The 14281-nt window shown below is 48.1% G+C and overlaps 2 protein-coding genes across 15 annotated transcripts in view; one reads left to right on the top strand and one right to left on the bottom strand.

Annotated features, from left to right (window-relative positions):
• The window catches only part of CDHR1 (cadherin related family member 1), an 83008-nt gene extending 75627 nt beyond the window's left edge, over window positions 1–7381 (top strand). For 13 of the 14 annotated variants that reach the window (XM_074592234.1, XM_074592235.1, XM_074592233.1 and 10 more), the window contains one exon: window positions 4508–7381. In XM_074592234.1, coding sequence (XP_074448335.1) covers window positions 4508–5059 — 552 coding nt within the window. In that variant the 3' untranslated portion in view covers window positions 5060–7381. The other variant, XM_074592239.1, reaches the window with a different exon arrangement.
• Window positions 7382–9590: 2209 nt separating this feature from the next.
• LRIT2 (leucine rich repeat, Ig-like and transmembrane domains 2) lies at window positions 9591–13842 on the bottom strand. The gene is made up of 3 exons (XM_074592181.1): window positions 13040–13842; window positions 11867–12648; window positions 9591–10396 (listed from the first exon to the last, which is right to left on the bottom strand). Exons 1-3 carry the CDS (start codon window positions 13282–13284, stop codon window positions 9591–9593), a joined length of 1833 nt encoding a protein of 610 aa, XP_074448282.1. The 5' UTR covers window positions 13285–13842.
• Window positions 13843–14281: the final 439 nt, after the last annotated feature.

Here is a 14281-nt window from a genome sequence, read left to right as displayed (position 1 = left end):
TGGCCCCATGCTCAGGTCTGTATTGCAAAGTGCTGTAAATGCAGCCTTCATATAGGATGACGGCACTGCTCTTTGGGATAAGCACTGGAGGGGGCAGCTTGTGTTCTACCTCAGATCAGGAGTTACTTCTGAAGCAAATCTCCTTATCATCCCTGCATACTGTGGTATGGCTTATGTCTCAGATAGCTCCAAAAACACCAGGTGGACTTCTTTCAGACAAAAACGTGCTTGGGGGGCACACCTAGTGTGCTTTGGCACCAGCAGGCAGTCCGTCTCTGCAATCAGGCTAGGGCAATCTGAAGCAAAACCCCAGCAATGCTGAATATGTGGAAGTGGGCTGCGCAGAACCAGCTGGTTCGTTGTACAGATCCGCTTGCTCAAGTCGACACAGCCCGAGTTGCCTGTAATCTGCAATAGCTTGGGCTCTTAACAGCTTTGCCTTCTTACTTAGGCTTCTAAATATAGCTGGTGAGCCTTAGCTGGTCTCGTGGTTGAAGAGCTCAACCACATGTTCCTGTTGGGTCCAACTTCTGGATACCTCGCCCGCTTGTTCTGCTCACTGCAACCCATGCATTATGAAAGGCTCTTGAGAAGCTGCCAGGAGGTGTGGATGTCTGCACATTACAACCTACCAAAGGAAATAAGTCACCATTTCAGTAGCAAAGGCTAGTGGACATTCTCTTTGGTAAACTCAGATTTTTGGGTAGGAAGCCACTATGGAGGAAGGATGGCAAGAGCAAGCCCTGCATGCTGCAGAGGGGTGTTTTCCGCAGCCTGCCCTTCAGGTGTGCAGCCTGAAAACATCTATCTACACTTAAACTGCACAGCGCTGGGTCTTGTGAAACCACCTTCAGTGGCATGTGTCAATGTCTCTCTAAAGCTGGTGAGTCCCAGTGACTGCTGGACACTTCAGCACCCTGCGGGACTTGGGCTGAGGAGCTTCCCTGCAGGGGACCATACCTGCCTGTTAAACAAAAAATAGGTGATGGCATCTTTTAATCCAAATAGTTGCTTTTATCTTTTTAATTGTATTCTTGTCGTAGGATTGGACTTCTTTCTCGACGGTAATACAAACAGCTTAGCTACTTCCAAACTTCTGCCACAGTTCTGTAACCCTCTAATTGTCCTCAACCCTTCTCTGGGCCAGTGCTCATTAGAACTGTGAAGTCACAGCAAAAAAAACAGCAGAGCATCATCTCTTTTGAGCAGTGGTATTTTAACTCTTTTGATGGCTATTAAGAAAGAGAGTGTTTCTTCCAGGTTTTGGCCCACAGAAATATGACAGTGCTTCCCATAGCAGCTTTCATTTCATTGCATACCTGCTTTTGTTTTATGTAGACAAGAAAAATCAGTACTCTTCGAAACGCAGAGTGTCTCTTAGGAAAAAAACAACCGCTAAATAAATTACAGGGGGGCACTATTTGTTGACCCAGTTCTGAGGCACTGTTGGTAATCGATACAATGACTTGAGGTGTTTTCAATGCACAGGGTAGTGCTCAAAAGCGCTTACACGAAGGTGTCCAAGTGCTCCCAGGCTTTCACTGTCAGAGGGTGCTCGGACCTCTCTCAGACCTGGTCTGTGCGTTCACCGACTGGGCCACAGTGGTGACACAGGCAAGATTGCAAAGCTTTTTTGGTGACAAATGCACTTACATAAGCTGCTCTGCAGGCTGGCTAGGATGGTGCTGTTCCAGGCTTGTTTTGTGAGTTATTCTTGTATTCATCCTATGAGAGTCATGGCCATGACAAACAGAAATTCTCCTACTGTATGCTTGCAAAATGCCTTATGTTTTTATGCGGATATTGCAGAAGAGTTGTTAGCCAAGGCTGATTCTAGGCAAAGCTTTGTATAGTACAGCCCCGGTAACTACAATATAGGCTGAGCCAGCTAGCTATTAATAGGTTTAGTCTTGGTATTAATTACCTCCTCATAACTGGAAGCTCTGAACAGGTGCCAAACTTGGTGAGACAAGGGGGAGTTGAACAAAGCTGAGTTCTGAAACTCCCCATATGATTTCCATCAGTTCTTACCCCTGAAACTTGTATTCTGGCAACACAGACATGTACGTCTGTCTAATCCCATTTATTCAAGGTTTTCAAATAGTTAGTCAAATAATTATTGCCAAGATACAGCATCTTCTTACGTATATGTCATCTTTCTTCTTGTGTTGAGCCATCAGTACCTCACTACAAAATAGATCTTGACAACACTCATAATAAGTGGACTCATTTCAGGACATGTACTACTTAGCAGGATTTATCTGACAATTCATCAGACTTTCACATGAAGTGAAGTAAGGCGGGGTAGAATTTCTGTTATCTGATGGGATTTAAGTACGCAAAATCCATGTAATGTAGAACAGCAAAGCTGATGTGAATCCAAGCTCCACCAGAGTCGTGGGCTGCTCTGCTTTTGGTTTCTAACTTAAGTCCATTCCTAGTTAAATAATGGGAAAAGTCTTTGTACAGCAAAATTATGAAAATTGGTCATTACCTGTAAGGTAATGTAGTCCATGAGTTTCAATACCATTTCTTCGCCCATTTCTCTTTGGCAATAGGAAACATTCAGGACAGGGAAGAGAGGTCTTGGATAACGTGTTTGAGGTAGGTTGTGAAAATGCAGAAGTGAAGACAGTGGGGTGTGTATTAATAAATTTATGTTCCCTAACTTTAGGGATGTGATTTAAAAATAGTGTTTTTGTGTAATACATGACGAGGCACTCTGAAGCATCCTTTGGGAATACTCTTAGTCATGTCCCGCCACAGACTGGAGAGGGTAAAGAGATGAGCATCCTAGTTTGGAAGGAAATCCATCTGATCTCACTTTAAATGTCTAAAATTCAAAGGTTCAAGTCCAAGCTAGTCACAAGGCTCTCCTTATACGCACTCTCTTTGATACCTATTTTAGCATGCGGTGACTACTACTTTGGAGGTGTCCTTTTCTCACCATTGACTAAAAGCTGGTATGAAATGCAGATAAAATGCAGTCAGACCTCTGACTAAAATGCAGATAACCTGTTACTAGACACGCAAAGTTTGGGTGGTGATTCCCTCCTGGAGCTGAGGCCAGAGGAGCGGGGCACGGTGGGTAGCCCTGTCTCTCCACAGCCATGCGTAGCTTTATGACCAGCTCTTGGTAAACAAACCTGCTCGTGACCATGCCATTTCTGAAGGATCTCCTGGCCTTGCACAACACTACTTGCTGTCCAGATACCCTTGCAGGAGCTTGTATTCATGATGAACTTCTCCTGGAAATGTAGTCCAAGGGTGGACTACCGTGCCATGAACAAGCTGTGCTGCGCTGATACCCTTTATTCCCTGACCAACCAGGTGTTTATACATGTCTCCCAACTTCTTTTAGTGTTTCTGGATTCAGTTCCAGGTCATTGCAACTGTCTCTTCTCCTGTGCCTAGTTCAACACTTAGCTCCCTTTATTTTACATGCTCTCCATCCTGTACACATTTCACCCTAGTTCCCTAGTTGTATTTATAATAAATACTGGCCTCTTTCAAATATAACTATGTGAGGGTTGACCATTTCTCTTATTTTTGATATTTCCAGATCAAGTCCAGGGTAAAATCCTATATTTTAGGCCTCAAGAAGCGTCCATGGACAATATTTGGAATTTGCATGAGTGGCGTCCTTTCTACCATTTCTGTAACAATGGTGATCTCCACCATCATGTACTGGAAAAGTGTGAAAAGATCCAAGCTCCACCCGCAGGGCAAAATCCGCAAAATAATACGGGGACCTCCGAGACGCACAGTGTGCTAAGCTGCAAAGTGAACTGGCCATTCATTTGTCCTTAATATGCCATATGTAGCTTACATTATTGCTGATTTCTTTCGTTTCTAAAACAAAGCTCTTTACCTCTACTCATGTCCCCTACCTCAAAGAGTTTTGTCATGTCTGTAAAAGAGTACTTGAAAACAGAACGTACCTGCTAACTGCTCATTCGTACAGTGTAATTTTATGAAGTGAAGTTTTCTCATAATCCTTTGAATGCCATGCTCAGTAATAGTCCTGTAAACTGCCTCACCATATCACCTGCAACTGGTTTTGAAAGATGATGTTCTACTCATAAACTTCTGTTTGGGTTCAACACTATTATTCCTAGGAACTCTGAAATGTAGTACATTTCTGAATAACTCTGAAATGTAGTACAACAATACAGCTGCAGAGCCTGGAGACAATTATTTTCTTGCTCAGTTCTTGCAAATTAAACAAAGGCTATCGTGACACACAGGAATCCGTCCTAATTTGGCGGTAATACTCCTGTAAGCTTTTGTGTTCGGCAGTCGTCCATCTCACGATGTTGTCATGCTTGCCCAGTCTCCCGCTCCACCCAAATTCTCCAGACCTGGACTGGCTCTTTGACTCTCATTTTTTTTAGAAACAACTTCCATTAGTCAGCCCTGCTTGTTACATATTTTGGACAAATGAAATTCCTGGGTCACTGTCTGTCCCATAGAGTAAGTCATGTGTTTTCTTTGTACTCTTTTACAGACTCTTCACAAAGGGCCTATGGCCGCCTTTTTGATGCAAACTAAAGATAACCCCATGAAAGCCTTAGGAGTGCTAGCTGGTGTCATGGGCATAATGGTGCTGATAACTATCATGATCTCTACTGCCATGTTCTGGCGCAATAAGCGGTCCAACAAAATCACGCCGGTGAGAAGGATCATAAAAAAGAGACAGACCCCGCAGCCCCGGGCAGTCAGGATGGAGTGGCTGAAGTTCAAGAGGCCCAGCAATGCTGCGGAGAAGTTTGTCGTTGAGGACGACTCCAAGAGCCTACACAACGAGAACAGCAACAACAACATCCATGTTGCCCCCATGCCACCGACGGCCCCTGTGCCCCCACCGCCCCCCGCCCTGGCTCCCAGGGGGGACGCCCCGGGGTGGCGGGTGCCAACCGTGTCCGGCTCCCTCACTCCCAAGTTTATAAACAAGCAGCTGAAGAAGAGAGGTCATGGCAGCGCCCACAATGCCCTCGTGTCAGAGCTTAAACTGAAGTTTGAGAAGAGGAACGCAGCTATCGGTGAGCCCCACATCTAGGCACTCTTGGCAGTGCCCAGAGACTGCGGACTGTGGCTGTGCGTGGATATATTTATGTGCTGTGGTCTTCCCCGTGTCTGTCAGCACCCTGCGAGCTGAGAGCAGCTTCTCGCTCTGATAGCCACCCCTCACCTTCTGCAAGTGTTACGTGCTACGGAGTCACCCCACCCATAGCAAACGCTGCAGTCCGTGTCCAGTTTCGACTGCAGTTCCTTTGGCTCACGTCCCCAGGCTGGTCTCTCCCTGCAGCCATCTGACAGGGTGCTGAGTACCCTCGCGCCAGCCACAGTCTCCCCAAGCGAATGGGGATTCAGATTGCCCCCATTTCGGAGGTCCCTACCCACAGTCCTGGTTTTCAAACAAGGCACTCTGCAGCCAAGGCACTGGAGGATGCCACTTCTGACCCAGTCTGGCAGGTGGGTTTGAGGTGTCCAAAAACCCATTGCGTCAAATCCTAGACCCGCTTTTGAAGACGTTGGCCTGGCTGTGGCACCAGCACTGAGTTGATGTGCAGGTCTCCTACAGCAGTGACACTGCACGCTGCAAGGGGGTAGCGTGTAGCTGATACCTTGCTCTCCGAGGTGGTACCTGCTGCCCTAGGTGGTATCTGTCGTCTTCAGGGCGTGACACGCTTTGCAACAGCTGGTGGAGTGATGTGCTCGTGGCCTGAGTAGCTCCGTTCCCAAAAGGTAAGCAGGCAGGCTTGGAGAAGTTCTTAATTTTCCTGCAGCTTGTGGTGGGTTTTGCCAGAGTACATTGAGATGATGCTGCACTTCGCTTCTCTGCCCTGGACTTGCCTGCTCATCAGGGGACAGGAGGGCCACCTCCACCTTCCCTAGACTAGCTGGGGCAAGGCTCAAGCACAGAAGTTCAATAGCAGCGCTCGCTCAATACTGCCTCCCTCTGACACCGCGTCCCCTAATGAGGGGGAGGCCAGCAGGAGAAGGCCATGATTAAAGCAGCAGGGGAGACAAGGTAAAACTGAGAGAAAAACGATAAGTGAAAAATAAAGACAAGTGCTGGGAAGTCGCATGTGTCGGTCAGGAAGGTGTCTGGAAAGATCATTTGGTTTTGTACACTGCTAGCAGGAGGTGTCAGGGAATGTATTTCACCACCTCTCCTGGCTTGCTCCAAGGACTGCTGAGTGCAAAAGGAGGTTTCCATAAAATATTCTGGCTTGTCCTGTCAGTATTTTTGAGTGAATTATGCAACAGTTAATGGGGGTGTAGGGTTGGGGGGCAGCTGACACTTTTTTTCCTGTTACGTGACAGTAGAAAGGCACCAAAGGCAGAGCACATTTTTCACTGGATCTACCCCACAGTTTCTCCCTCACGTTTGTTTCTGAGGAGATGTTTTTCAGCTGGGCCTGGCTGTTTCCCATCCCTTGGGACGAAGGCAGTGTGTGCCGGGCTGGCTGGGGAGCAGCGCCTGAGCCCTGGCCCTGCAAGGCAGCTGTGCTGTGCTGGATTGGCACCACGAACATCAAGATGGGGAGCAAACCCTACAGGCCGGGACACTGTTAGTTCAAGGGGGTTGTGAGACTCTTCTCCAGCTGTCATTTCAGCTGGAGCAGCAGACCTGGCCCTCAGGGGCTCTTCTTTCCTCACCCCATTCTGATTCCCTTTGTTTGCAGCAGGACTCCATCAGCTTAGAGGGGGGAATAGCTGTTTGAATGAGAAGTTGCCCATTTATGGGAAAAAAATCTTGTCTTTTTTAACTTCAATCCAGCTAGAAGCCAGAGGGTGACCACGGCTCGTGTCACCCGCAGCTGAGCCAGGAGCCGTAGCCGAGAGCTGCAGCAGGGTCCAGGCTGGGGGTGGTGGCAGCAGCGCTGTTCCCAGAGCCTCTCCTGACATGTCTCTCCTTTCCCACACCGTTTTCTTGCTCATCCATCCTCCCGGGGCTGCGTGGTGAGGCCCAGGCTCTCGTGTTGTGTGCCGTCACCTCATCCTTGTCCTCCAGCCGCAAGTCCTCTAGTGGGAGGGAGGGGATGTGCAGCCTCCGGCCCCGCTCCTGGTGCCCTGTGCAAGCAGGTTTTGTCTCCAACAGGTTCTGCAACCTTTCCCGAGGTACCAAGTTTGTGATTTATTCCCCGTTACTACTGTTTTCCCGATGTTGTGTTGAAGCCAGTATTCAATTTTCATTCTCCAATGAGGAAAGCCTATAAAGACCTTTCAATTAAGTGAGATTTAACAGGAATTATAGGCTTATAGTCTTAGAGATTATATTTAAGAGGGAATAAAAGATGTTTTATTACTATGTTGTGACACTTTTTTCCAGTTACTCTGTATTTCAAATTCAGGGTGGCTTTTTTTTTATATAAATAAAAAAAAAACTGCAAAAGGTGCTTCTGTGTGTGGAGTGCTGCTGGCAACGATGCCTTTTCATTGCTTGTTACGTGACCGCACGGGCTTTCTACAAGTGGTGATGGGATGTTTTGCCTTTCCCTGGCTGTTTCCTCACTGTAATTCACCAGCTCTCTCTACAGTCTCTGCAGTTCGCCACCGTTCCCCCATGATGGCTGGGGTGGGAGAAGGCCAGTCGTTACTGGTTTGTTTTTCCCTTTCCCTGGCACACAGCCCAGTGCTGGTCCTCAACCAGCATGAGTTCCTGCCTTTCTCCATATGCACCATCTCCCCAGGGGCTTCTCCAGGACAGGGTTGTCTCCCGGCTGCTTCTGCCCCATCCTCACCGCTCCAGACCTCCCGTCACACACGCTGCAGCTGCCTGGCCTGCCCTGTCCCTCCAGTGCCCTGGCGCTCTGTGGCATTCAGGTTTCTTTGCAATCTGTAACTGTAAAAGAATAGAAATGAAGCCTAGGACATCTGCGTGTTCTGAAAATCCATCGTGTTTATTACTTTGACACTAGAAGACTGACAAGATGAGGAAGTCCCTTGAAGTATTAGAGGGAGAGTCAGGGTTGACAACACAGGTCTCTGTTCAAACTGTGCAGCGAGTTACAGCAGGAGGAGGAAAAGTAGGGCCTGAGGAGACACAGCACAGAAAACACAGCAAAAACCGAAATACAACTAGAAAACCAAACTGCCACCTAGTGAAGCTCACATTAGGATTTAGCTCTGCCTACAGCTGAGGTTTCTACTCTAGTTTTCTTTTTGAGGTGGTCTATAACAACACATACGACAAGGGCTGGGGGTCTATTGGTCACGTGCTTTGGTTGTGCCAGGAAGCACGAGGCCAAAAAAGAAAAAAAATGTCACGTGTCCTCAGACCCCTGACAAATGCTGCGTGAGCTGCTCCGCAAGCAGGGGCTGGTTGCTTTTACCTGCATATTTGGGGCTTTTTGCCTCTAGAAAGGAGGCAAGCCTTGGTTTCAAAGCAGTAAGATGGGCAGGTGGCCCGTCTGCATTTGAGGAAGGTGCCTGGCTCGTACCTTTGGCTCCCATATCCCAGGTCCACCACCCCCCAGCCACTTGTCCCACCACCCCGGTTCAGGCCAAGCATCCCCATCACCCCCCACATCACCCTACAGCCACAGCGCCATCCTGGGAAAATGGAGAGGCATGGTGGGGAGGGTGGAAGGGGAACAGCAGTTGAGTGTTTGCCTGCAAAAGACAAACTTCATTTTTCACCAGCTCTTGCTCTTAATTTTGAAAAGAATATATTGACACAACAGTTGTGTAGCAATGTGTTAGGTGTGTGTGTAAGCGTGAACTAATAAGGTCCTACAGTACATATTTTTGGACACAAGTAAAAGGCCCTCCCCTTCTCCCTAGTATAAAAAGAAAAATCAAAAAACAAAACAACTCAAAACCCCCAAAACCCTGTGCTATGGCTACATTATGGCTATATTACACTGGTGGTCAGTAAGCACTCACACTCTTCCTCTGTGCGGTACAACTGAGGCTGTGAACCTCTTAGGGCTGTGTAAACCTTAAAGTGGAGTAAGGAAAAAACTGACAAACAAAACAAACCAAGCAAACAAAAAACTCTATTCCCAAAACCAACAGCTAAAAAAAAAAAAAAAAAATCAGAAAAATATAGTTTTCTTCCAAGTGAATAAAAATAGCTCCATTACGTTGACCCCATCCTTCCTGACTTTTTGTTGCTGGTTATGCCCCCAACCCTGCCCTGGATCCCTGTTTTGCCTCCATGGGGCAGCCCGCAGGCAAAGCCGGCACAGGGCAGAGCTGCAGAGGAGCCTCCCCACCCGCCCTGGGCTGGGTACAATAAATAAAGACATAAAGACTTTTAGGTGAAAGTGAGCACTGGGGAGACCTTTGGCCTTTTGCTACATGCATTGCTGTTGGTTTTGGGTTGGTATTTTTTTGGATAATGCTTGTGGTGTGTCTGTGTGCGTTGCTGCGTGGCAGCGCTGCGGAGGCAGCCCGGGGGTGCGTGAGCGGCCGCCTGCCCCGGGGCACCCCCATTCCCAGGGCTCCCCGAGCCTGCTGTGGATCCCGGTCAGGCACCCCACCGCTTCCTTGCTCATGGTCCTTCTAGACAACCAGCATGTGCCGTGGTTCAAGGTCATCTGCAAAAGGTGCCGCTGCGGGAGGCAGCCGGCACCGGGCTAGTAGAGGTCAGCGCTGTTCCTGTGGGGTGGCCGGGTTTTGCCTGGGTCCTCACGGGCCGGGGGCCGCCGACCACCGCGGCCGCCCTCGGGTCGGCAGAGCCCGTCCTCGCTGCCGGCAGGCAGGCTGTCCAGTGTGCTCTCCTTACTGCCGGCGGCCTGTGCCTGGCCCCCACGGCGGCGGCGGGGACAGGCGCCAGGGCAGCGGGCCAGGCAACCAGGGCGAGCTTCAGCTGTGCAGGCGTACATGCCGGCAGGCACGGCCAGCACCATGGCGCAGACGATGACGATGATGTGGATGAGCTTCTCACGCTGCTCCAGCTGGCTGACGTCACTGCCCGTGACAAAGACGACGCACTGGCCCTTGCGGGGTGCCTGGTTGCGCACGGCCACGCAGACCTCGTACTTGGTGGCAGGCAAGAGGTCAGTCACCGAGTAGGTGTTGACACCAGGGCCGATGTAGATGGCATCCTTCTGGGCAGCATCATAGCGTCCCACCAGGAGTGTGTACCAGATCTCACCTGGCTCCGCTGCCGCCGCCGCAAACCACTCTAGGGTGATGCCGTAGACCGTCTGCTTGGCAATGCGCACTTCTACGTGGGCACCCGGCTCAGCAGGCCCAATGGGGGCCCAGCCTGGGTCAGGGGTGGATGCCCAGGGGGCCCCCACCCAGAGGGTGATGGCCACCGAGGTGTTGCCCAAGAAGTTGGCGGCCGTGCAGGTGTAGTTGCCAGCGTCCACTGGCCGCGCTGCTGGGATCAGCAGCTCTGAGCGGACGGTCTCCTCGCTGATGGGCTCCGTGGACACTGTGGGCAGAGGGGAGTTGTGTGAGCAGGTTGGGGGGGGGCAAGCAGGCAAGGAGTCTTTGGTGTAGCCCCAAGACCACTTCGGTGTGGAATGGGGGCCAGGCAGGTCCTGCCTTGCCCAGGGAAAGAGGAAGAGGGGCACAGGAGCGTGCCGAATCCCATAGAGCTCATCAGCAAAGGGTTCTCTGGGACAAAAGGCAATAGAAGCACCGGGACACCCAAGCACAGGACAGGGAGTACATCCAGTCATAGGGAGGCTGCTGCAGGCAGAGGCCAAGCGACCCATGTGCTATCTGCCACCAGCATGCTCAGGTCAGGGCAAGCCACTGAGATGCAGGAGGCATAGCTGCAATTTGGACCCACGCTTCATCCCCCATTAGGACTGAGTATGGAAAACTTCAGTCTCAAGAGGCTGGGGCCAAAAAGAGGCGTGTGGAGGCAGGGAGCATTGGGCTGGACACAAGCTGCAGCTTTAAGAACAGTACGAAGCACCCTGTTGCCTGCCCAAATAGGGGTGCATAGCTGTGGTCAGGAAAAGCTTGTACGTAATTAATTCAGCATGTGTTTGTGGGAAGATGCACAAGTGCTGCTACAATGCTGCAATTAAAGCAAATATCAGTCCAGGATTAAGGGCTAATGCTATCTTATTTGGCTAGCTGGCTTATTAGGAACACACATAACCTGTGTGGTGCCCGTGTGCGTTATTAGCTTACCTGATGAAAATAGCAACTTGTTTTATTGAAGGCTCTTAGTAAAAATAAATGTAATGGAGGGCGTGTAAGAGCTGAGCTGGATGGGGAGGAAGAGGAAAAGCCCTCATATTATGGGACTCTCAATAAAGAATAAAAATAAGCAAGGCTTATGGAGGGCATGGTTGCAGAACATGAATGGACACCGAGAGACAAGAGGGCTGCAGGGTTCTGTGGTGTGTGGGGGTATTTCTTAAGAAAAATATATGGGACTAGTGTAGAAACATACAAGTGTGTGTGTGCGTGTGCACGCTCCTACAAACACATGTACATACAAATATAGTGTGCACATATATATACACATACATACATATAGCATATAATATATATTGTAAATATATATGCATGTCTAGATAAGTACGTGTTTATTATATATGTATGGCTGATGTATTATTAATGGTTCTTATATCATGTGTCATGATGAAAGAGCTACTACTAAAAAGCCACACATAAAATAATTGTGTAAAAATGAGGCCGTGCTCCTTTCATCTTTGACTGATATCCTGCATGAAGCAGCTCTTCTCATGCCATTCAGACGTGCTTAGACACATAGGATGATTAAGATTATTTGGATTATTGCCACCACAATAACTGTGATGATCTAAAGGGGCTGAGAGCTGTTGTAGTGACTGTTTTGGCCTGAAGACCTACATTAGCAGAATAACAGAATGTAATTTTTTTTAATAAAAAAAAAAAAAAAAGAAGAAAAATCTCTGCTTACCATTAAACGGCCTTAGAAGTTTGAGTGCATAGGTCCACCAGACAGCCGGGGAAGGACTGGCTTGCACAAAGCAGGTCAGGGTGACATTTAGCCCTACTGGGACTGTCAGGTTGGTGTCAAGGGCCGAAGTCAGGGGCTTCATGCAGCTGTTGAGCTCCACTTCATGAAAAAACTTCCCTGCCCTGAATTTCGGGCTTGAGCAAGTTAAATAGGAATTCATCAGAATAATAGGTGGGCCAACCGACTTGATAAACTGGACAAATCCCCGCAGGCGACAGTCGCAAATCCAGGGGTTGTCATGAAGGGCCAAGACGGCGTTGGAAATAGCTTCTATCTGTCCCTCCGCCCTCTGGCTTCTCTGATAGACGGGCCAGCTATAGAAGACATCCCTGGATATGACAGTAAGCTGATTTGAGGATAGATCTAAATAGGTCAGGTTGGGCAGATAGCGGAGTGCATGTTCTGGAAGGACATCCAACCGGTTGTGCTTCAGATCCAGGATTTTCAGAGCTGGAGTGTCTTGAAATGCTGTCCATGGCACCGAACTTAATTTGTTCCCTTGCAAGCGCAGCTCCTTCAGTGCCGGCAGATATTCCAGGCTCTTGATGTGCATCACCGTGATGTTGTTAAAATTGAGCCAGAGATACTCCAAGGCACTAACGTTCTCAAAAGACCCGCGAGGCAATTCTGTTAGGTGAGAATTTTCTATTCTAATTTTCCGCATGTCCTGAGGGATGTTTGCAGGGATCTGCCTCAGCAGTGCAGACATGCAGAGCAAACTCCTAAGGAGGAAACCAGAAAATTCTCCAGGTCACACACCACATTCGTAATTAACGAACCCGGTCCCTATTCGTGTCTACAAGCACTTGAATAATTATAAGGCATTATATATAGTGCATGCATAAGCCATAGATCTATCCTTCAGTTTGGATTTACACCCGTTTTCCCAAAAGGCTACAATTAAGTCATAAAACTTGCTACATATGCAACTACATATCTCAGAGAAATAAGAGAAATCTCATTCTGTGCTCAAGCTATTACTATTCAAGACTTAGAAGAGGCATACCATGCAGCCATCTGTTTGGTTTTGGTGCTCGCAACATCAGCAAATATATATTGGGAATCTCCGAACTGCTTCGCTGGTGCTACAACTAGTGTAACTAGCATTCTTACCTTCCAAAGCTGTCTTGAGAACAAGAGCATCCTGTGACACAAGATGAAACAGATGGGTTTATCTTGTGGAAGGCTAGAAGAAGAAGAAAAATATGACAAATAGGGTCCATATTCTCCTTTAAGAAAGCACTGTGCAGGGTGTGCACCAAACATGCCAACAGCCTCCAAGAAGCAAATCCTATTAGCTGTAATCTTCCTTGACGCAGAAATAAATCCTGCTGGGGACCCGACCCTAAAGAAGACATGTAGTATGGTTCAGAGTCTGTGTCAAAGTGCTAAAAATCACCCCTGGGACCACTCTTGGCATTTATTCTGTATCTGCAGGGATTTTGACAGACACATTTGTTTGGTTGGCAACATGAAGATGGAGCCAAAAGTACTTCTGTTCCCAAGTCCTTGCAAGTAGTTAACCAGGCTTGGTTACTCTTTTTTTTTTTTTTTTTTTTTTTTTTTTTTAATTTCAAGGGGATCGGTCTTAATCTCCTGCATTTTAATGACATTTATCAAGGCGGAAAACCACAGTAAGGGCCAGATTTCACAGCCATAATCTGGCAGTGCATCTTGCAGGCCCAAAACGTGCCCACAGCTCTGTGCAGGGTGTACAATTGCACATGCTGAGCGAGAAACCTACTCCCCAAACTTAGTTACTCTCTCACAGAAATGTAAGTATGGTGGTTTTTTTCCTCTGAAACAACTTCCCCCCACCCCCCCAGCCCCATCTCCATTCTTATGTGCTAGTAATGAAAACAGCAACATAGCTGTAGCCAGTCTGTGGGCTGCTCTGAGAAAAGAATACCTTTCGAGTTAATCTCTATTGTATAAATATAAAATGTCAGTGCAATTTCAATATTTTAAATTCTCTGTCTTACTCTGGAAGACATGGGCTGATTGCCTTTCAGTCAGCTTGAAAAATTCAGCCTAAATAATTCCATGAGAAGGAATTTGGAATAACCAGATTTTAATTTATTTTTTTTTAAATCCAATATAGCAGTTTTCGGTTATGATTTCCAAGCAGTGCTGCGTTCTCCTGGGGCCATCTAGTGTATATGGGCTTCATTACAGCCCACAGAAGGCAGCATGCCGCTAGAAAAGGGCTTAACCTTACCGCCAGTACATGTGAAGCTGGGTCACAAATCAAGATTAGCCTCAACCTACTTAACCTCTAACCTATGGGACCAGGATAGAAAAATATTTATAGTGTGACGGCTTAGAGCTATACATGGGTGCGGGGGCGTGTGCAAT

The sequence above is a fragment of the Larus michahellis genome, chromosome 6 (genome assembly GCF_964199755.1).
Source record: "Larus michahellis chromosome 6, bLarMic1.1, whole genome shotgun sequence".
NCBI classification, from domain to species: Eukaryota; Metazoa; Chordata; class Aves; order Charadriiformes; family Laridae; genus Larus; species Larus michahellis.
Note: the sequence above shows the minus strand (reverse complement) of the source record. Positions and strands in the feature narration are given on the sequence as shown.